The following is a 21,799-nucleotide window of genomic DNA, read 5'->3' on the forward strand; positions in this document are numbered from 1 at the left end:
TCTATGGTGGCCATTCACAGGTGTCAGGTGGGCTGCAGGAAGCCTGAAAACGTTTGAGACTCCCTCTTCAGGTAGGATAGGCAGTTGACCTACAATTTTCCGTTATAGAATAAACTTTGGTGTTTGCATATACTAGTAGCTATATGACCAGCTGGCATCTAAATCATTTGCTGACAAAATAATATATATTTTTAATTCCACAAGTTATATAAATGATAGGAAAAGGAAAACATTGTAAAATTGGTGAGGGTAGTGAAGAGATTACAAAAGAGATAAGTATTGTAAAAAGTACAGTATGGAGCTGTCGTCATGGTTCTGCTTAATAGACTAACTGTCAGTTTAGTAGTGTTCTAATTGCTATAACTATAAAAGGCATATTTTTGGAAGGAAAAAAAAATGGTGCATTATCCCACGTGACACAACCCTTGTGGAGGCGGAAGTGGCCGGACTGATTGGAGATCTCCCAGCCTGAATTTCTTTCCCAGTCTGGCCCTGCCCCTCCCTCTCTGCCCCTCATGTCTGATCACCTGCAGGTCTGACCCATGCTCTGCAGGTGATGGTCATGGTCTCCTGTTAATGCTCTGAGGCCCTGTTTACACGACACCGAAAACGGTCGATTCCGCAAACATGTCGTTGCGTTTTGGCCTTCCGTTTAGACGAGACCACGTTGCGTTTTCAGTGAAAACGCAAACTTTTGAAAACGCTCCCCAGAGTGGAAAGATCTGAATCCGCTCCTCCATCCAGCTTCGTGTAAAAACAGAGCGGAGCGTCTCAGGGTGAAACGCTGGCGTCACCGCATGCGCACTCGCAGTTTCGGGTGAAGGCTCCGTGCTCAGCCACATTTCCAGTTGAGCCAGTAGGTGGAGGTAATGCGCGTTATGGTTGGTTTGCCGACCGTCTCACACAACAAAATGGCAGAAAAAGAAAGAAAAGAAGAGGAGACTTCTCCTCCTGGAGTCGTATGAACGTGGATCGTTTTCGCGCCGTCCTCATGTAAACGCGGGTGGCTTTTGAAAACGCAAAGGAAGAATCGTTGCGGGAGTCTCCGTCTAAACGGGGCCTGAGTGAAGTGTTACATCTTGTGTGGACTGGGCTACAAACTAATACCTATAGCGGAAACACTCCCTCTTAGCTCCAAGCCACTCACTCTTAGCATGGAGTCGGTTGACAGTGATCAGAAGGAGAAGAAAAGCGAAAAGGGAGAAGAAGAAGCAGAAGAAAAAGAAGAAGAAGAAGCAGAAGAAGGAGTTCTTTTCTCCTTCTTCAAGAAGGAAGGCTTCTGTGGCACATAGTTCATGTTACAGAAACCATCCAGCAGCAGAGGCCATGAAGACCTGAAGTGTAGAGGAGAGTGAAACGTACCTGAAGCTGGGACTGCAGAGAGCGCCGGGCCAGCAGACTCTGGATCACATTGGTCCGGTCCAAACAGTCCATGCAATTACTGCGAAACACGCCTTTCTGCTGGGCCACAGTCTTCTCATCAGAGTTCACCATGAAGTAACTACAAACGTTCAGAGAGTGAGTACAGCTCCTTCACAGTGCAGTTACCATCCTTCAGCAGCAGGGGGAGTTACCTGTATTCATCCTGCATCTCTGAAACTGAGTCCACTAAGATCTGCAGACGGTCCCATCTCATCTTACTGCACTCTTTGTGGAAGTCAAAGGCAATGTAGCTGAAGAGGAACCAGAACACAGAGAGGGCGCTGTTTTCATCTGTTTCCTGTTTGTTTCACACACCACCAGTCCAAACTCTGACCAATGGCTGGTCTTTGTCAGCTAGACCACATTAACAGTCATATTATAGGCCACAGGGTGGAGCTGCAGCAGGCACCAGGACGGGTTGGTGCTAAGTGTTTTTGTTAAGTAAGTCTTAACATCATCTGATAATGGCAGTAGAGTAAGTCAACCATTGATTTTCTGTTATACAACACAAAGGCACAAATTCAGAGGAAGAAGAGAATAGCTGTTTAAAACACTTTTTTTCAACATGGTGTGACATGACAAAACAAAGAGGACTCATGTTCTCTGACTCTGCTTTGAAGCAATGTGGACAGTAGGTGGGTGAGTTTCTTCCTCAGTATTATTTAATTCGACTGTTCATGAAAATGATTAAGTAATGTGTCTGCAATGGATGCAGAAATTCTACTTTAACAAGACATCAAGTACACCTTTCCCCCAATAAGAAGAAAAGTGGACTTAGCTTTGTGCTGGAGTTGGTTTTGTACAGGACCGGACATTATTTCTGCATTGGTTACAAAAAAACACGGCTGTCTGTGGTGCCCATTTGCCACAGGAAGGTTCTGTACCTGATGATATGATAGAGTCAATTTTAGCCTACGGATGGAGTTCAGGATGGGATACCAGAGCCGGGTCCAGGTGAGACTGACATGGCTGCTGTCCATCATACAGTTGCAGCTTCACCAGCAGCAGCAGCAGCAGCCTCTAGCCAGGATTCAACCTGAGGGAAACGTGAGCTAAGCACCATAGCTAAGTCCTGGTTTTTGGACTCTGGATCAGTGGACTCTGATAGATCCTGTGTGTCTTTCTCTCTATGGGCTTTATCATGACAGCTCAAAGAGCGCTGCTTTATGATCACCTCTTACAGGTACTACTTATTTTTTAAGTCAGTGTATCTGTATCTGGGCTTACTTCAGCATCCCATTGTTCATCCCAGACACCATCTTAGCAAAGGCCTCCTCTAAAGGTTTCTCTGAGCCTTTCTGGTTCACCTGCAGACACAAACACAAACACAAAGAGGTTTCTCAGATTCTGATCCTGCACAGGTATGTCTTTGCTTCAGGATGAGTCCTCACCAGGTTCAGAATAGTTTGTTTTCCATAGATGAGCAGCTGAGAGTCAAAGTGTCTCTGGAAACCATCCATCTGTCCAAAGAGTCAGAGGTCAGCTTAAGGGTTTACACGTCAGTTTCAGAAAGCACACACACAAAGAGGTGTTAGCTCTTACGTGGCTGGTGGTTTTACTGATGATGGGTTTAGGTTTGTACTTCAGGTTAGGCCTCTGGCTCCAGTAGAATGGCATGGAGCCTCGTGTCTACACACACACACAGAAAAAGTTTTATCACAAAGTGGTCTCTGATAGACCAAAACCTGCATCCACAGATGTTAAAGAGCCAGGAACAGCCAGCTCCTGCACTACCTGTACAAACGAAGCCTTCGCTCCCTCGTACAAAATGATCTGCTCTGTCTCCACAAAGTTAGCAGCATGGCCTTCAGAGTCGATCCCTGTGCACACAGCAGAGCAGAGAACATTCAGTCAGAAGTCAGAAGTTAGAGACCAGACCTGGGAGGATAACCTGAGATGTCTTTCCTGTAAGGCTGATTAGCTCTTCTCTTATCAGGGTGAAATGCTAATGCTAACTTCAGCCCCACTTAACTGTGACTCTCCGACTGTGGGGTCGTTCGTTTGTTTACATCAGTTCAAGCAAACAGTGAATGTGCCCCGCCTGATAATCTCATAAGTGAAGTGATGGGGCAAACAGCTGGAACACTGTGTAAAAATGGGCAAAGTTACATTTTGATGGTTTACAAATCATTCAAAATGAAGACAACATCTAACATGTAGAAACTGAAGGTTGATTTTGTGTTGTGAAAAATGTACGCACCTTTACAACCTGATGTCAGCAGCATATTTCAAACCCAGGGCTGGGTTTTCAAAATCTGTACCAATATCAATAACCTTCACTGTACTGGGTCCTCAACCATACTTTTTACATACTAATATTATGACATCAATTCTAACCAAAAAGAAAACTAGACTACATATTACTGTAAAAAGCTTGCTTTTTTCAGCTGAAGTATTTTTCCACTCTGAGCAGTTTTCTCCCATTAGTAAGCACTCAGTGATTGACATTGCAAAAGAACAGTTGCACAGTGACAGGTCAGTATATACTGAGTACACTGCAAATATGTTAATAACTGTAAATGAACTTTCGTCTGTCAATTCTTTTTTTATTTCAACATCTAAATATCAACTCTCCTCCTTTATCTCCTCCTTTTCCGTTGCTAGGCGCTGCCCAAGTAGCTGCCTGTTGCAGCAGCTCTCTCGTCTTTGTCCGTTTCTTGTAACTTTTTTCGTCTCTTTTTCGTCATCTATGTATTTGGAGTGGATCATTACTTTGTATGGTTCATTGTTGGTCATGGACACCAAACTTTTTGTGGCTTCAGTGATATTTTTACTACTTTTCTCCTGTGTTTGTCTGGAGATCCTACATGTAACCATGGCTGCATTGTTTACATGTGAAATTAGCTGTTAGCAGCCTGTAGCATGTCAATGCTAACTAGTGTAGGGCTTGATGATTTCCCTCGAAGTGAGGAGGAGGAGGTGAGGACGACGTGCTGGTTCTCAGGTGTGAGCTGGGAGGTGACGACGTGGACCTGTCCTTCCATCCATCGTTGTTGGGAACGTGGGATCTAGCCCCAGGGGATGGATGAGCTAGCTGTGCTAACCCAGCGGCATCGTGCTGTTCACGGACGTGGCTGACGGAGCTAACATCGGACGCTGGCGCCACATCGGAGGAGCTTCGCCTGCTGTGAGCAGACAGGATCCAGGAGACAGAGACTGAACAGACTGCTGGGGAGGCTCAGTCCTGGACCCTGTGGAGGTGGAGACTGGCTGGGCTGGAGAGTGGTGGACGAGTGGTGGACGGGATGTCGTCATCTAATTTCTTATGGACCTTTTTGCACTTTCTATACTCTGTCTTACTCTTGTTTTCTTAAATGCTGCGGTGACTCCTGAATTTCCCCTCGGGGATAAATAAAGTATTTTCTATTCTATTCTTTCTATTATCCAGGTTTGGGAATGCAAAAGTGACAGTTAAAAGACAAAGAAAAGCATAATTCATTAGCATGCAGCAGTCACCTGCCCTGGCCGCAGCTTGGAGGGACAGCTGCGACCGAGGAGGACTTGTCCATCTATGAGTGTTTTGGAGAAGGGAAAGAGCTCGGCACCCGCTGCTCATTGAGAAGCAGCAAGTGCAGATCAAGACATGTTTTCATATCAGTCTCCAAACCCCAAAAAGTCGCTACACTCTTCGCTAGTCACTTTTAAAAAAAAAAAGTGGCTTGAGGGGTCTGAAAAGTCACTATGTTGGCAAAACTGTACTGCATGTTACAACCTTGTGTAAGGTTACAGCCAGTCACCAGTGGCATTGTCAGGGTTTGATCACCTGGTTAACTGTTTGGGACCGAAAGACAAGGCATGTTTTGTTCCTCAGTACTACTGGAGCATTTGGGTCAGTGCAGGAACATATCTCCACCACTAGATCACTTAAGCTGCGTTTCCACCAAGCAGTACGGGTCGGTTCAGTACGGTTTGGGACGGTTTGGGACAGTTAAGTCTCATCCCGTTTGCGTTTCCACAGCAAACTGTGCCCTCTCGTGGTGGGCGGCGTGTAAGCCGCATGCCGGAAGCCACAGCTGGTAAACAATAGCGCTACGCCGTAGCAGCTTACCCCGTGATTACATCCAACAAAGAAGAAAACGCGACACAGTAAACAAAGAGCACGGATGGAAGACATGCAGCATTTCGTCCTCTCTGTGATTTTCATTAAACTCTCTGTTACAAAGTGCAGACAAGCTTTGTTTCAGAGAAGTCTGTGTGCGGCCAGGAGAAATGCAGCCGCTGTCGGAGTGAGTGACGATTCTTTTGACCAATCAACGGTCTGCAGTGTGTTGCTCCACCTCCCGAGAGCGGATCGGTTCAGTCTGGCACCCATACGAAAGGGTCCCAAAAAAGTGGGACGGCTCGTCTCCGTTTTTAGGGATCCGTCCCGGGATGAGTCTGTGGAAACGCCGCTAAAAGCGCACCGTACCAAGACGAACCGACCCGGACTGCTCGGTGGAAACGCGGCTTTACTGTCTGACAGTGCAGATCTCTGGGTCTGGTTCTGTTTCATGGTTCCTGTCTCCTCTTTAAAGGAACTTTCCTTTGCTCCTCTTTGGGGGATTATAGTTGGGGCTCTGAGAGTGAAGTCTGGGACTGTGTGTCTTTTGTTTTTTACCTCTGACGTAGTATCTGACTCCAGCTCTGAAGCAGCTTCTTCTGGAGATCAGGATCCACTCAAAGATCTTTCCATTGATACGACACGGCTTCATGACGATGACTGGGCACACAGGGTCAAGGAAGGTTCTTATTTTAGAGAACAGTGTTGGGTCTTTTATGATTTTACAGCTGGAGGGAGACGGAAAACACTGGGAGATCAAGAGATGACCTGCAGCAGATGGTTCAAGCAGTGTCCAGAGCTGTATCATCTTTTTAACACTAAGCTAAACCCACAGCCACAGAGAGCTTTATATCAGGAACCCACGTCCTTCATCTGATTAAAAGCAAATAGTGCATTTTTGGGGGTGAATTATCAAATGAAATGCATGAGAGGAAAATTTGTGGCCGTATTAAAGGTGATGTGATAACCTGACCGAACCAACCTTTTTTTTGATGTTGCTGTTTAGAAATTCAGCTCAGAGAGCATTTGATAGTTTATGACTTCAGTTCCCTTGAGTGCAAGTAATTCACAGAACATCCCTTCCCAAGGTCATTTCCCATGATCCTCTCCATACACAGTTGAAGCCGTCTCACCCTTGGGTTGTAGAAGTAGTGTGCACACGACGTGATAAAAAGCCTGTTTCTGAGCCTGATTGAACGTCCCTCTAAAGCAGGGGTGTCAAACTCATTCCAGTTTGAGGGCCACATACAGCATAGTTTGATCTCAAGTAAAATCACTAGCACTATTACATATAAACAACAACAAATCCAAGTTTTCCTGTTTGTTTTACTGCAAAGAAATACAAGTATGTTATAAAAATCTTCACATATAATGAGATACCCCCCTCCTTTTTAAATCTTTAACACTTATACATGTAGTCGAAATCCTGTCTGCCACAGCATTCCTTGTCAGGCCAATGTTGGCAAAACCTGCGGACACACGACTTCTGCAGCCTCCAGCATTCATGTGAGAAGTCCACCAGAGTTAATAACGGTTATCATCTTTGGTACAGGTTTAAGGAAACTGAAAGATGTATTTTTTTGGTAACAACTCGTTTTTGAATTGTTCAGAGCTCACCTGTGTCACTTTGAGTTCAGAATTTGCTAAATTAAGTTAATTTGTTTTCCTGAACCGCACTATTGAAGCAGCTGCCGTTAATATAGATTGCATGCACTGTAGTATGTACACCATTAGGTGGAGCCTGTGAGTCAAGAGCAAACCAACTCTCAGAAGTTTTGTTAGAGGAGGAGAGTTGTGTTATTGGGAGACGCGGTTAGTGGAAGAGTAAGCGTTCCAAAGGAGTATTCCAAACAACTGAGATCTGGAGCTGAGAAGCAGTTTGTTCATCTTAGTAAAACATAAGAATAAAGCTGAAAGGTATGAAACGTCCTCCCTGGGCCCGCCTGGGTATCAGGCTGCAAATTGTTTTCAAGAACTCTCTCTCTCTCTCTCTAAGTACAGCTTTGATGCTGATGCTATTTTGTTAGCAGTTAGGTATCTGGCTTTCACTGCTGCATCACTGAGCTCTGGGCTCTAGATGAAAACAGCACCTCATGTATCTCCTCTCTTTTCAGTTGTCCTTGTAAGCTGTTGTTATTCACTACGCTGAGTCTCATAGTGACAACAACTTTTATATTTCTTGAAAGCTAAAACCTACTGCGTACACACTGAGCATACAGGTTTCTCATTTACCTCTGCATTCATTTTCACAGGTAGGATAAGACCCCCGGACAGGCCGGTTTTGGCCCGTAGGCCATCTGTTTGACACCCCTGATCTAGAGTTAGCATGGTTGGGATCTCCTGTTATTCCTCGAGACGTGTCTGTAAACGAAACCACAGCCACACTGACAGACAGGAGCTGAACACAATTGGCTCTAATTTCGTGGCGCAGTGCAGGAGGCGCAAGCCTGGCGCACCCGGCACAGTGTTAATTTCGTGCGGCGCACTGCCATGCCCTGCCAATTTGACAATTTGGTAGACGGCCTGCGCAGAGATGGGTGTGGCGGCCAGTGGGAGTTGTCGGCAGATTCATGTTGGCGCAGTGACAATTTCGTGACCAAAACAGTGCAGAAAGTGGCAGGTTTCCAGTGTGTCAGGCACATTTTAATGCAATAAACAATCACAGTAATCGCTATTTAATGTAACCGTCAATATCTATATCAATTTTCCCGTCACATCTGATGTCAGATTAAAGCCGTTTGTCATAATGGAAAGTTAACCTGACGGCAGCTGGAAGTTTGATGCACATCTTACAATTAAACAATAAACAGCCTTAACATCTGATACTGAGTATATATCTGGCTTCTTTCATTTCATTTAATTCAAAGAAAAGAGGGAGAGAAAAGACAAAGAAAAAAAGAGACGAAATAAATGTATGTCACTCAGGATTTACCCGTGATTTCCCATATTTCTCTGTTTTAGTCTTTATTTTTAACGTGATCTAAAAAAATGGAGTACATTATTGTAAGGAGGATGAGGTGGAGACACCAGGAGAGTATACAGTATATCACCAAAGGTTCTGCTATTTGGTGATGACAAACCAGGACTGCAGGTGGATCAAAAGCATTCTGAATGGATAAGCCAGCTGTGTAACTGTCTCTTCATTTTGTACTCCTATCAATGACTAAGGAACAGATTAAATCTGTCCCGGGAGCTGGCCCACACGGTGACGCGCTTCGTGTCCTTCGATGCGCCCCGCTGTCCATTCTCCTGCCGCTGGGACAGTGGCTCTGCTATCGGGTCTTTCCAGCACACTGTTTCCGCGGTGCTGGGGATCACTCAGACCAATCAGACGCTGCGCCTCGGCCAGAGAGCATTTAAAGGTGAGGAGATGCGCTCATTCGATTGGTGAAGACAGCGCTCGGCTGTGTTAAACCCACTCACAGCTATTCTCCTCCCTCTCTGCCATTTGCTCGGAGGGAGGTGTGGATGCGCTCCTCAGCGCTCCTCTGCATCTCTCTTGGCACTGCAGGAAACTTGCAAAGTGCGCCGGTCACGCACTGTCCGCGCAGCGAAGGCCGGTGCAGGGACACCTGCGCTTGCGCATGTTCTACGAAATTAGAGCCCATTGTGTTGAGCACCATCCCATCACCCACCATGTTTGATGGCTCAGACTCAGGTGTGACAGGTGTTGTTAGATTTACAGTTCTAACAGTGTGGACTCACTCAGAAACTTAAGCTTTCAATATTTGTCCTAATGTTTGGGCTCTATCACACTTACAGCATTTGTTAGGATTTTAACACACCTCACCAGAAAGCTTTAGTGAAAAGGATACAGCCATGGACCACAGGGAGAGCAAACCTGTGGAGCTGTGGGGAAATTTTCTGCTGTTAAAAACAAATACAGACCACCAATCAGCAGTCAAAGTGTGTGTGTGTGTGTGTGTGTGTGTGTGTGTGTGTGTGTGTGTGTGTGTGTGTGTGTGTGTGTGTGTGTGTGTGTGTGTGTGTGTGTGTGTGTGTAACCTCAGGCTGTGCAGCTAACTCTCTCAGGAGGTTCCCGTTCCACACAAACCTCTGATCCGCCTAAGGAAAAGAAAAAGAAACAACTCAGTAACATTTAAAGTTCCTTTCATAGAGATGTTTACCTTTCATATTTAGTAACATATTCAATTACCATTATTAGACTTTAGCTTCATTTGTCTGGACAGCTTTAGGAAATGTAGGCAGTGTGTGTGTGTATATGTGTGGCGAGGTGCACCTGGGATGTAGTCTAAGGGCCCTGCTCTGCCCACATGCACCTCAAAAACACCTTGACCAAGTTTTAATCTACTGTTATGATTTTTTTTCCCTGATTGAGCTGTTAATCATGTAGGTTCTGTCATTTTTGGTATCTATGGGTATTGTTGGGTTTTATGGGTATTGTTGGGTATAATTGGAAATCTATGGGCATCATATTGGGTATTGTGTTGGGTTTTGTTGGGTAAGGTTCATGCCATGTGAATATTGTTGAGTATCGTTAGGTATTGTTGTGTGTGGCGCTGAGTAATGAAGCTTAGCGAAAGTTCAGTCAGGAAGACTGGATGCTCACACTCTTCTGTTCCTTAACTCACTCATCCCCGCTTCTCTCTATCAGCTGAGCGAGGGACATACCAACTTTTCTCTCTTTCCAATCACGTTGACTCAGCTTCAATCCTAAGCCAATAATTTCATAGCTGTCAAAGTTTAAAGGCGTCTCTCCTGCTTGTCAGCTGTCTTTCAGACTCGCGGCTCAACCCTCCTCCTCCCTAGGCACCACCTCCTCCTCCCTTGGCACCTCAAGTCTCCATGGCTCAGTTCTGCTCGGCAGCCGCAGTCCTCAGCCTTGCAGTCCCCAGCCCCGCAGTCCCCAGCCCAGCAGTCCCCAGCCCCAGCAGTCCCCAGCCCAGCAGTCCCCAGCCCCGCAGTCCCCAGCCCCGCAGTCTCCAGCCCCCCAGTCCCCAGCCCAGCAGTCCTCAGCCCCGCAGTCCCCAGCCCCGCAGTCGTCAGCCTTGCAGCCCCACAGTCCTCAGCCCCGCAATCCTCAGCCCCGCAGTCCTCAGCCCGCAATTCTCAGCCCGCAATCCTCAGCCTCAGTCCTCAGCCCTGCAGTCCTTAGCCTTGCAGTCCTCACCGAACCTTCCAGATCCAGCCTTCTCAAGACTCTCACCTCCACCACCAGTGTCTAGATTCCATGGGGGGGGGGGGATAATTATAATTCATAACACCATTGTACCCCCTACATTGATTAGTTTGTTCCACACTTGATGGGGTCTAACCGCCAAACTATCTTTGCATTAAGTCAATAAATCTGTTCACAACTCTTTCTGGTGTATAAGTCTCTCCTGATTGAACTGTTTTGAGTATTGTGTAGGGCAGTGGTCACCAACCTTTTGGAGCCCAAGATCTCTAAACTCAACCACTATTAATGCAAGATCTACCTATTTAAAACCTAAGGAAAAAAGGAAAACACATTATGTATTTCCAGTTTTAACAAGCGTAGATGTATGAATTATAACCAAGTCCCTTGTATATAAGTGTTTGAAGCTGTTTTGCTTACCTGCTGAAACTATTTCGATGTTATAACTTTTACATTATGAGAAAATTGAACTTTAACATGTGTTGAATAAATTCCCATCAGTGCTATTCAGTTCCCTGCAGTTAACATCCACATGTTACATGTTAAAGCAGAATCACTTCAAAACATCATATAAAAGACACATGTTAGTGAGATGGCTGTGACTGAATATGTCTGTGAGGGCCTTGTGGTCTGGCTCATAGCTACAAACAGCCAGTCAGAGACAGTCAGTAGGGTGGCTGACAATACGATGGCTCCTGTTCTCTGATTTGTCTGCATGTGACTGTGTGTCTATCAAATTAATATAGTAATTAATTTTATTAATAAGGAATGTTGCACACACAGCATTTTTTTTTTCATTAAATATGTTCCTGCCATTACTGCTTTAAATGTCCCTTTTGTAGTAGTTGAAAAAGTTTATCTTTTCAATTTTGTCTTAAAAGCTCTGCTTTAAAGCGGCAGACTAGCTGACGCACATCATGTATTGTGTAATAGATTTTTCATACTAAAACCAAAAACTGGGCTTTAATATCTATACAATTATAGTAATTCATATTTCTTAAAGTAGAGAGTGAAGTTAAATAAGATAAATGGTGACAATTTGTAAGTGTGCCCCCCCTCCTGCCCCCATTGAGCCACCCCAGTCTGAAAGTCTGGACACGCCCCTGCACAGAGGTGTTATGTCTTTGCACGGTGTTATGAGAAGCTCACAGGCTTTCAGGTTTGATCACCAAAAGCTGGAGGAAAACTCCTCTGTTGATTTTTAAAAAATGAGAGGAAAGATAGACAAACTAAAACTTCTGTCCCAAAGAGAGCAGAAAGGTGACTCCTGTATGAGCGCGAGAAGGATAAACGATCAGCTGATGCGAAATACACGCGAGTGTCTGAGCGCAGCACTCATCATTACAGTATCCAAAGACTGATTAGGATGAAGGTTAATTTACACATAACTCACACAGAGTGACGGGGTAACTTATGCTGCTGAATCTTATAAATCTGGACATAGCAGAGAACGGAAGTTTTTTCCACGAGTCAAAGAATATTTAGGGTAAGATGTGATTTATTACAGCATAGAAAACACAGAGGCACACGATAGCGGATCTGTAAACACTGGTAAATGATCATAGGACGTGCAGATTTGATTTCCTCGAGCAACTCTTTCAGCCATGGTCCGCATTTGTCTATAATGTCCGTGCATCGGGCGGAACTCCATCATGCGTGATGAGGAGTGATTCATTTTTCTATTATTTTCAAGATCTTCAAAGATCGACTGGTCGACCGTGATCGACGAGTTGGCGACTCCTGGGGCCTGTACTACGAAGCTGGATTAAGTCATCCAGGATAACCGTGCACTCACACCAGAAGCGGTCTGGACGTCAAAGTGGTCAGTATGAACGATTCCATTTGCACACATTTCTACTTTTCCCTGACAATGTCTCAGTTATGATGATCAGTAAGATATTGTTTGTTCACAGCCCATAAGAAAAAATGTTGGGCCCAAAAGACAGGAGGTGATCCCATGCCGGAGGACTTCACTCCGGCTGAGCAAATTGGTGACTGAGCGGTCTTTATGCCTGCCCGAGAGAACCGATTGGTCAGCGGGCGGTCTGTCACACCCCATGAGCTCTTATCCTGGAACTTAACCTGCTCCGGACCAGGTTTGGCGTTCAGCATCAGTTACCGGGGCAACATGTCTGGATAAAAAGAGATCCACATTCGTAGTACGGAAAACCCAAAACTTACCCCGGAAGTTATCTCTCTAAGAGCTAATCCAGCTTCGTAGTACAGGCCCCTGGTGTAGGGTATCATGTTGGGTATCATTGGGTATTGTTTTGGGTATCCTTGGGCGTCACATTTGGTAATTTTTTTTTTTGATGTGGTGTTGGAGATCACTAGGAACTTTTGGGTATTGCGTTGGGTAGTGTTTTGGGTATTGTGTTGGGTAGTGTTTTGGGTATTGTTTTGGGTAGCGTGTTGGTTGTGGAGTTGGGTATTTTGTTGGATAACGTTATGGGTGTGGAGTTAGGTATTGTGTTGGGTATCCATGGGTATCCATGGGCGTCGTGTTTGGTACTGTTTTGGGTGTGGTGTTGGAGATCATTAGGAACTGTTGGGTATTGTGTTGGGTAGTGTGTTTGGTATTGTGTTTGGTATTGTTTTGGGTAACGTGTTGGTTGTAGAGTTGGGCATTGTGTTTGGTATTCTGTTTGGTATTGTTTTGGGTAATGTGTTGGTTGTGGAGTTTTTATTTTATTTTATTTTGTTGGGTAACATTATAGGTGAGGAGCTAGGTATTGTGTTAGGTATCATTGTGTTTTGTGCGAGTAATTGTGATGGGTTTTGTTGGATATGGCGGGGTTGCGCTGTATCCTTTGGTGTCGTGTTGGGTAACTTTTTGGCTGTGGTGTTGGGTATTGTGTTTGGCATCGTTGGGTGACGTGTTGGGTTTAGTATTGATTATTGTTAGGGGGGGCCAGCTGTTTCTCAGTGGTGGTGTCAACAGGTCTTTTGTTTAGTGCTTAGTTCTAGTTTAACACCTGAGTCTATTTATGGGTGTGTAGTCGTGAGTTAAGGGATAAATTGTGAACTGCTCTGTGGTCAGCCTACCCTCTCCAGTAGACTCATCTCCTGGAAGTCGGGGCTGGTATTGGCAAGTCTCTGCAGGGTGTGTGTGAGGTCAAAGTCGGTGCAGAAGTAGAATCCGTCTGTGGTCAGCACATTGTTGATCATGGACAGGAAAGTCTTGTTCTCCTGAGACTGAAACAAAACACATTTCTAGTTTGACACTGCACTTTGCTGACTGTGTGGAAACAGCAGACTCAGTTTATTCCTACCATCTGTCTTCACTCACACGTCAAACTGTTATTCATTACAGACATCTTTAAAGGTAACATTAAGACAGTCAGTCAGGAGCTGTCTGAGGATTCACCCTTGAACACACCAGCTGTGCCTGCAAATATGTCTAAATCTAAATTCCAGGGCCCGTATTCACAAAACATCTTAAGGCTAGTGAAGTCATTCTTAGAAAAATCTTAGAATTCCTTGGATTCTAAGACGTTTCTTAGAATTTTCCCTTGGTAAGATAAAAGTTATTCACAAAGCATCTTAAGCTTTAAGAGAGCTCATAAGGTGAAAAACTGTGAGGAGGAGGGAGGAGGACTTAAAGAAGCCTAAGAGTGATCACTGATACTGGTGTCAGGCTTTCCCAATACTAAACACAGTTTCTGCCACCTGAAACAGCTGTTTATCTGCTGATACCCCCTAAACAATCCAGGTAATGAGCAGATGAAATTCTGCAACGTTCATACAATTATCAATATCAAAGTAACTGGTGTTATACCCTAAGTGGTAGCCCACAAAACTGTTGAAGAACAACTTCACTTTGTGCTGTAATCTCTGCTCTTGCTAGGGATCGCAGCACGCTCCAGGGCTTCTCACACTCACGCAGACTGTGCTCCAGGAGCAGGAGAGATGTATTGATTTGTTGGGCGATGAGCTCCCAAGTCGGCCTCTTACCTTGTGCGGTGATCTCGAGACCCATGTTCCTGGGTCTCAAGATCATGTTTCTTACAGTCTGAGTTATATCTGTTGGTTTAACTGTCCATCCAGTATTAGGAGCACGGAGCTCAGCTGCTCACACGCAGCATGCAAATCCACAGATAAGTGCGACTTGAGCCATGTCGAACCCATATTTGGCAGTGTTTTCCAGACATAAAACCCATGCCAGCCAATCAGAATGAGCCCCTGTCATTCCAGCATCCACGCAAAAGTAAGAGTCTCTCTAAGAGGACTCTGAGAATCTTTGTGAATCTAGGCCCAAGAAGTGAACTAGCGATGAACAGGGATATTTGTGTCAATGTCTTTGCACAGTGAGTCCTTTTTTTTTTTCCAGATGCGTTTTTCGGATCCATAACCTGAAAAAAAACCCTCACACACAGACACCTTCCACACTGAATCCGATGTGTCTATTTTGTATTAACTGCAAAATTTGAGGTACGAGAAAAATGGAATACTCAAGAAGTGATCAAGCAATTGATCCTGGGAAGCGGCTGTCAGAACATTTTAAGTATTAGCGTGGGGGCTCACACACAAACACACCAACAGGCACACAGATACACCGTCACACTCACATGCACACAAGTTTTCATTCATCATCTAAACATCGCCCAAAATGTGGAGAGAAAATATATCAGAAAATGGGAAAATGTGAGCCTACAGCATCTCTGAATAGTCAAACTACACAGGAAACAAGCAGGGCAGATGCAAAAAAAACACAAAAAAATCAAACCTGCTTTGAAAAAAATAATGACAGATGAAAGTTTCGGAGCAAGTGCGTAAACACGATTGACATATCATGGGATAGAATTTATTTTTTGACGTGCACAAGTTTCGGCCGAAAAAAACTGACCCAGTGTACAAGAAGGAGATCATTATCCTTGGAGATTTCAATATTAACTGGGATAGCACTACAGATAAGAAAACCCTGAAACAGCTAACTGAACACCTGAACCTCTCCCAGCTTGTACAGAAACCCACCAGAATCACTGCTAAATCTAGCACTAGAATTGACCTGCTTTTCTCTAATAAACTGGAACCAATTATCAAAACTTACAATCTTTTAACCAGTTTATCAGATCATAACACAAAACTTTTCTCCAGGAAACTCACCAAATCTCAACTTTCAAATCCATCTAGACGTTTTTATAATAAAAAGACCACCTTTAATTTCATTCCTAAGAATCAGCAAGAAAATATCAAGTCAGTATTAAAAACCACAAGCTGGAACAGGATCCTCTCTGATGAGGATATTAACAGTAGTACAAATTCCTTTCATGAACATATTAAAAACACGATAGAACCTTTTACAAAAAGGGGACAAGAGAAGAAAGCAAAAGTATCCCTACCATGGCTGAACTCAGAATGCCGAAGTCAACTGAAAGTGCGGGACGTTCTACTGAAACACTTTTTAAAATTCGGCCTAACTACTGGCCGCTTAAAGTTCACTGCAGCAAGAAATAAAACCACTCAGACAATACGGAAGACTAAAGCAAACTTCTTTATAACGATCTTGGAAGGAGCAAGGGGTGATGGGAAAAAGCTTTGGCAAAACTTTAATAAATTGACGGCAAACAGAATAGACAAAATAACAATGATTTGGAACTCATTATTAATAACCAACTAGTAAAAAGCCCAAATACTCTAGCCTCTGAACTAAATTTCTTCTTATTAAAATCTGTAGAAGATATGTCAAAACACTTCTCCCCCCCTGACAACAGTGCTGACCCTATTAATCTCGGGATGGAGGGGAGGGGGTACTCTGCCAGTGGTGGCAACTGGAGGGCTGGCGCCACAGGTAAAGGACCAGTGTTTGACATTCGACCTATCACAGAGGGTGAAGTAGTCAACATCATTGGCTCTCTAAATAACTCCAAGGCCAAGGATGTCCATGGTATTGATACCATGTTACTGAAAACTTATTAAGACTCCCTTTCTGGTCTCATCACCCACCTAATTAACCTGTCCATATGCAATGCTGTAGTACCACACTCATGGAAAATGGCCATAGTCAACCCTATCTTTAAGTCTGGAGACAGGACAGATATGAACAACTATAGACCTGTTAACATCCTCCCTGCCACCTCCAAAGTGATAGAGAAATGGGTATTAGCCCAACTCACGGACCACTTAAATTTGGGCCATACTCCGTTACACCCTGCACAATTTGGTTTTCGGAAACACCATTCTACAGAGACAGCCATTAATCTTGTTTTAGAAAAAAACAGGCACTTTCTGGATAGGACATCATATGTTGGAGCAGTATTTTTAGACTTGAAAAGGGCATTTGATACAGTGAATCATGCGGTCCTGATAGACAAACTTCCTCTTTTTAATTTCTCAGAAAAAGCTATCATGTGGATAAAATCTTATCTAGCGGTGAGAGAGCAGTGTGTGGCTGTTGAAAGGATTAAATCCCCACACCTTAAGTGTAAAATGGGGGTCCCGCAAGGGTCGATACTTGGGCCAACACTATTCTCACTCTATTTCAATGATATGCCACTTGCATGCAAAAACACTCATATACAACTAAACGCAGACGATGCAGTAATATTAACATCATCTAAATCAATCCAAGAGACCGCCGACATTCTTACAACAGAACTAACCCACATCTACGACTGGCCCAAGAAATCGTGTGTCAGTCTGAACACCAAGAAAACCGTCTGCATGTATTTGTCTAAAACACCAAAGGTCATAACTCACTCCGGTATTTTCATAGGAGGAGATGAACTTGAACTTGTAAACGAGTTCAAGTACCTAGGAGTCACTCTAGACTCTACCCTCTCCTTGAAGAGTCACGTAAACAAGATTTCAAAAACAATGAAATTCAATCTTGCAAATTTTAAATCTATTAGGTCATCATTAACAACAGAGGCAGCTAGAGTTTTTATGCATGCAATGGTTTTATCTCATATTGAATACGGGTTCACTAACTGGCCATTTACTACCAAAACTGTGCTCAGCCAGGTGGAGTGGCTATACAAAAGAGCAATAAAAATACTAGACAAAAAACAGTTATACATCATCATTGTCATATTCTTAAAAAATATGGTCTCCTTAGTTTTGATAACTTCACAACTTTTAAATATGCCTGCACAATATTCAAGATCTTGAAAGGTTTAGCACTGCCCCCACAGTCTGCTTATGTTAGACAGAATGACAACATCAGCCATACAACCAGGGCAACCAATCAGAGGGGACAGTGTAATTCCACTCAGACACACCTCACAGGGGCAGACAGTGCTGTCAGTCGCAAGCAGTCACATTTGGAACACCTTACCTGTTATGATAAGGGACTGTTATACATATGCCGCATTCAAAAAAAACCTAAAGAAGTGGCTGTTAAGTAAACAAAACTGCAATCATGATCTCTGATAACGAATAAATGTCACCATGTCACCTTTTGCATAATCATGTTACATTGTTGATATTGTGCAATACCACTTTGTCACTTTGTCTAAGTACTGGTAATCATGTTGTAGGACAAGAGGTGATGATGCCATGTCATCACTTCTTGGACTCCTATTTATTTATGTAACTAACTGATTATCCTCATCTGACCATCCATCACCTTCTTTAATTTATTTATTTAGGTTTTTTTCTCTCGATCTTCCATTTATTTATTTATCTATTTTTTTCCCTCTCTCTTTCATTACCTTCCCTCTACTCTCCCCTTTTGGCCTCATCCCCACAGTCTGATTATACTATAACTGGCATTAACCCTTAAACACCATAATTAAATCAATACATATGACCTGGACTTGCACTGCTGCAGCCCCATTCCATCTCCACCCAGCTCTCTTTTTTTTTTTTTAATACCTCTCTCTCTCCTTTCTTGATTTTTTTCACTGCTCATTTATCCAAGAGACCTGGCACTTTAAATATCAACTTCAGCACTTCAATTAATAACTCTAGCACTTTATACTCAACTCCAGCACTTTACTGTCTAAATCTAGCACTTCAACATCTGCTACTGACCACCTTTGTACAATAAAAACTATGATTGTAATGTATTGTAAAATGTTTTATTATGATAATGTTTCTCTGTTCTTTCTTTTCCTTAAAAAGAATCAAAACAAGAAGAACAGAAACCTTTAAATATTATACTTGTATATTTTTTTTTTAGCCTGTTTTTTTATATATATATATTTTAGCTGGAGGGATTACCAATGGAAATTAGCTTGATAGCTAGATTTGGGTACATTTAAATTTTATTTTTTTAAAGTGTGTATGAATGTACATTGTCCCTCCTTATCAAATAAACTAAATTGAAATTGAAATTGAAAGACCTTCACTCTCATGACTCTGCTCCCCAATCTAACAGTGAGAGGAGTCCCCCCTCCTCGTCCAGCTCCTCCCCTAGACGTGGACAGTTGAGCTCAGTCAGGATGAGAGCTCACAGCTCTGTGCAGCAGACAAGACAGATGTCAACAGCATCTCCACAATCATATACAAAACAAGTGCAGACCGCACAGAGCTGCAAAGCTTCATGGGTGTGTTTGCACTTGAATGGCTTAAGGGTAGAGGAAGACCAATATATCCGCCGGCCGATATATCGGGCCGATATTTGGACATTTGTCTCTATCAGCTATCGGCCGTATTTTCTTTTAAAAAGACGATTTTTGATCCGTTGTATAAAATGATAAAATGATGTAATCCAGGCTGTGGAAAAGCCTGCACCTGTTGCATCTACAATGAATAATGGTAATATTTGTTGAACATTTTAACGTTTTTGTGGCTCTATGGCTCTCCAGTCTGCAGCATGTTGTTAACTTCAAATGCTACTTTGTGATAAGTTTTAGCAGTAAGAGATTAGCGTGGTCTAAGTTGACTTTACTTGTACGTGTTCAACCGTGTTGGTGGACACGACTTGTTGTAATAGGTTTCTTTTAGCTGCTCAGAAATTGCTGCGTTTCACAAAAATGTGATAAATATATATTTATTTAACAATCGACCTGAATATCAAATTGGAAAAATCGGCTATGCATATCGGCATCGGCTGCCCAAATTTGGAAAGCATCGGCATCGGCATCGGCCCCCAAAAAACCCATATCAGTCGACCTCTACTTAAGGGCAGTGGTTCCCAAACCCCACGGGCACAACCCACAGTTTGGGAGGCCCTGCATTACGGCAGTGGTCTCTGTACCTTGAGACAGATCAGATGGCAACGACAGTGGGGTGTGAATCTTTAGCTTTAAGTGAAGAATGAGGAGAATGCAGATGTACTGTACTGTAAGATACAGCCTGACAGATGTAGACAAGGTTGATCTGCGCAGGGGCAAAGAGCTCAGAGCCCTGTTCATTCTGTGGTGTGCTCTGTGAGCTGCTAATAGGATTAGCATGTTGAGCCAGTAAGCACACAGAGTAGAGCTTTATCTTTTCACTGTTAACTCACACTCTGTTCTCAGTACAACAGCTCTTAACCAATGAGTAGAAATAAGAATTTCCTGATCCCTGTGGAAGTAGACTTTGTGTCTCTGCGTTTCTGCTGCTTCTGCTCTGCAGGCAGCCTTCCTCCTTGTTTGACCACCAGTATCTGTACAACAGGCTCAGATCCTGCAGCTGATGAATTATGCACAACCCGCTTCACTGACATCAGATCCTGCAGACTGATCCAGACTGAAGACTCTCTATAACTGCATACACCTGATTGACTCTTACACCCTATACACTTGTTATGTAGGAAAATGTATCAGTCTTTTTCACTGCTCACATGCGTCCTTTGTGTTGGCAGTGCTGTTAACCAATACATCCACCGGGGAGAGCAGCCCAGAGTCAGAAGTTTATGACAACTACAAACTCATAAACGGCCGGAGGAGGTGTAGCTAACACAGCTCTTGCATAAGACACAAAACAGTGGCAGCTTTAAGAGGTGGTGGTCTGTGAGGCCGTTAAATACATCATGAAAGTCCCTCCATTGTTATTTCTTCTTCGTGTCTTACTAGAGCTATGTATGTAGTAGTAATAGCAACACTGCTACTGCTCCATTTAGCTCATATCCATAAGCTTCATGGAAACGTGCTGAATTCGGACAAAATGAAGGCGGAGCACAGACAGAAGGCTCCTTCTGTATCCAGATTGAACTTTCAGTAAAAAAGCACTTTTAGTGGAACAAAAACTCTGAGTCAGAGACGGACGGATTGTAGTGGCATCAAAATCAACATTTTGAATCAAACTGAAACTGTAGTTTGCAGGCTATGAGCTGCTGCACTTTCCACACGCTTTGAACCCTGCAGCTAAAACAATAGTGCGGCTAAATTACAGATTTTCACAGTCTAACAAGCGCCACAGACTCGTAGCATTAAAACTACGCCAGCCTGCTCCCGCTCATGTTGTTCTGTCAGGACAGGTTATTGCTTTTACTCTTTGTGAGTGATGATGATAAATATCTTAAAACAGCATTAAATGATTCAGGAATCCTACCTTGGATTGACAAAGCTGTAGACCGAGCAACTGCCTCAAAAGTTTTTGTTTTTTTTGGTCGTGGTTCAGGCTCTGAGTCTGAACTCTCGCCCTCTGTACTTCAGTCGAAGTCACCGATCTGTCTGTCTCTCTGTTTGTCTGTTTGTTGTCCAAAAAAGATGATAGCAGCAGTAAATTGTTGTTTGAAAATGTTCTGTCTCATGCCCCAGCCGTTTGTATTACAGCAGCAGTGTTTAGAGAACTGAGAGCTCAGAAATCTTAAGCGCTTCATTAGACAACCTTACAGGCTTCAGAAAACATCACAAATTTAGGAAAACTCACGGAACAAAAAACTAGTTAACTATGTTAATTTTAACACATTTATTGGCATCCAAAATGTTATTAGTTAATTGCTCACCCTTTTTAAATAACATGCAAACATTTTCTTTCATCTGTAAATATTCTACTTTCCTCATACCCAGTTTGCTCACAGGTATCGTGCACTTCAAGCTTGAAATGGGACAAGCTTGTCTTCCAAAAGCACATTGTGGGCAAAGGCCTTTTTCTATTACAGTATTAGACATTTTCCACCTGCTCGGTAGTATTTGTTTACTTATATCACAGAACAGATTCAGAATGATGTTTTGAAAAGGCTTCACTTTTTCACATGTTGAAAAACTGCAATATAAAACTCCTCTCCCAATATGAAGGAAAAATACCGTGATATTAATTTTGGGCCATATCACCCACCCCTAATAGACGGACAGACATAAACAGACAGACATACAGGCATACAGACAGGC

The 21,799-nt window shown here is 43.4% G+C and overlaps 1 protein-coding gene across 3 annotated transcripts in view; it reads right to left on the bottom strand.

Moving 5' to 3' along the window:
- The window catches only part of sacm1la (SAC1 like phosphatidylinositide phosphatase a), a 45,859-nt gene that overhangs the window by 14,117 nt on the left and 9,943 nt on the right, over positions 1–21,799 (bottom strand). For 2 of the 3 annotated variants that reach the window (XM_074686679.1, XM_074686678.1), the window contains exons 5-14: positions 13,644–13,793; positions 9,467–9,526; positions 9,277–9,328; positions 6,020–6,121; positions 3,157–3,242; positions 2,965–3,051; positions 2,814–2,882; positions 2,650–2,729; positions 1,575–1,673; positions 1,363–1,501 (exon numbers count right to left, since the gene is read on the bottom strand). In XM_074686679.1, the coding sequence (XP_074542780.1) occupies positions 1,363–1,501; positions 1,575–1,673; positions 2,650–2,729; positions 2,814–2,882; positions 2,965–3,051; positions 3,157–3,242; positions 6,020–6,121; positions 9,277–9,328; positions 9,467–9,526; positions 13,644–13,793 (924 nt within the window). The remainder of the gene's footprint in view (positions 1–1,362; positions 1,502–1,574; positions 1,674–2,649; positions 2,730–2,813; positions 2,883–2,964; positions 3,052–3,156; positions 3,243–6,019; positions 6,122–9,276; positions 9,329–9,466; positions 9,527–13,643; positions 13,794–21,799) is intronic. The other variant, XM_074686680.1, reaches the window with a different exon arrangement.

Source organism: Halichoeres trimaculatus, unplaced genomic scaffold, assembly GCF_033239565.1.
Source record: "Halichoeres trimaculatus isolate MK-OKI-2021-1 unplaced genomic scaffold, fHalTri1.1 fHalTri1_scaffold_14, whole genome shotgun sequence".
Classification (NCBI taxonomy): Eukaryota; Metazoa; Chordata; class Actinopteri; order Labriformes; family Labridae; genus Halichoeres; species Halichoeres trimaculatus.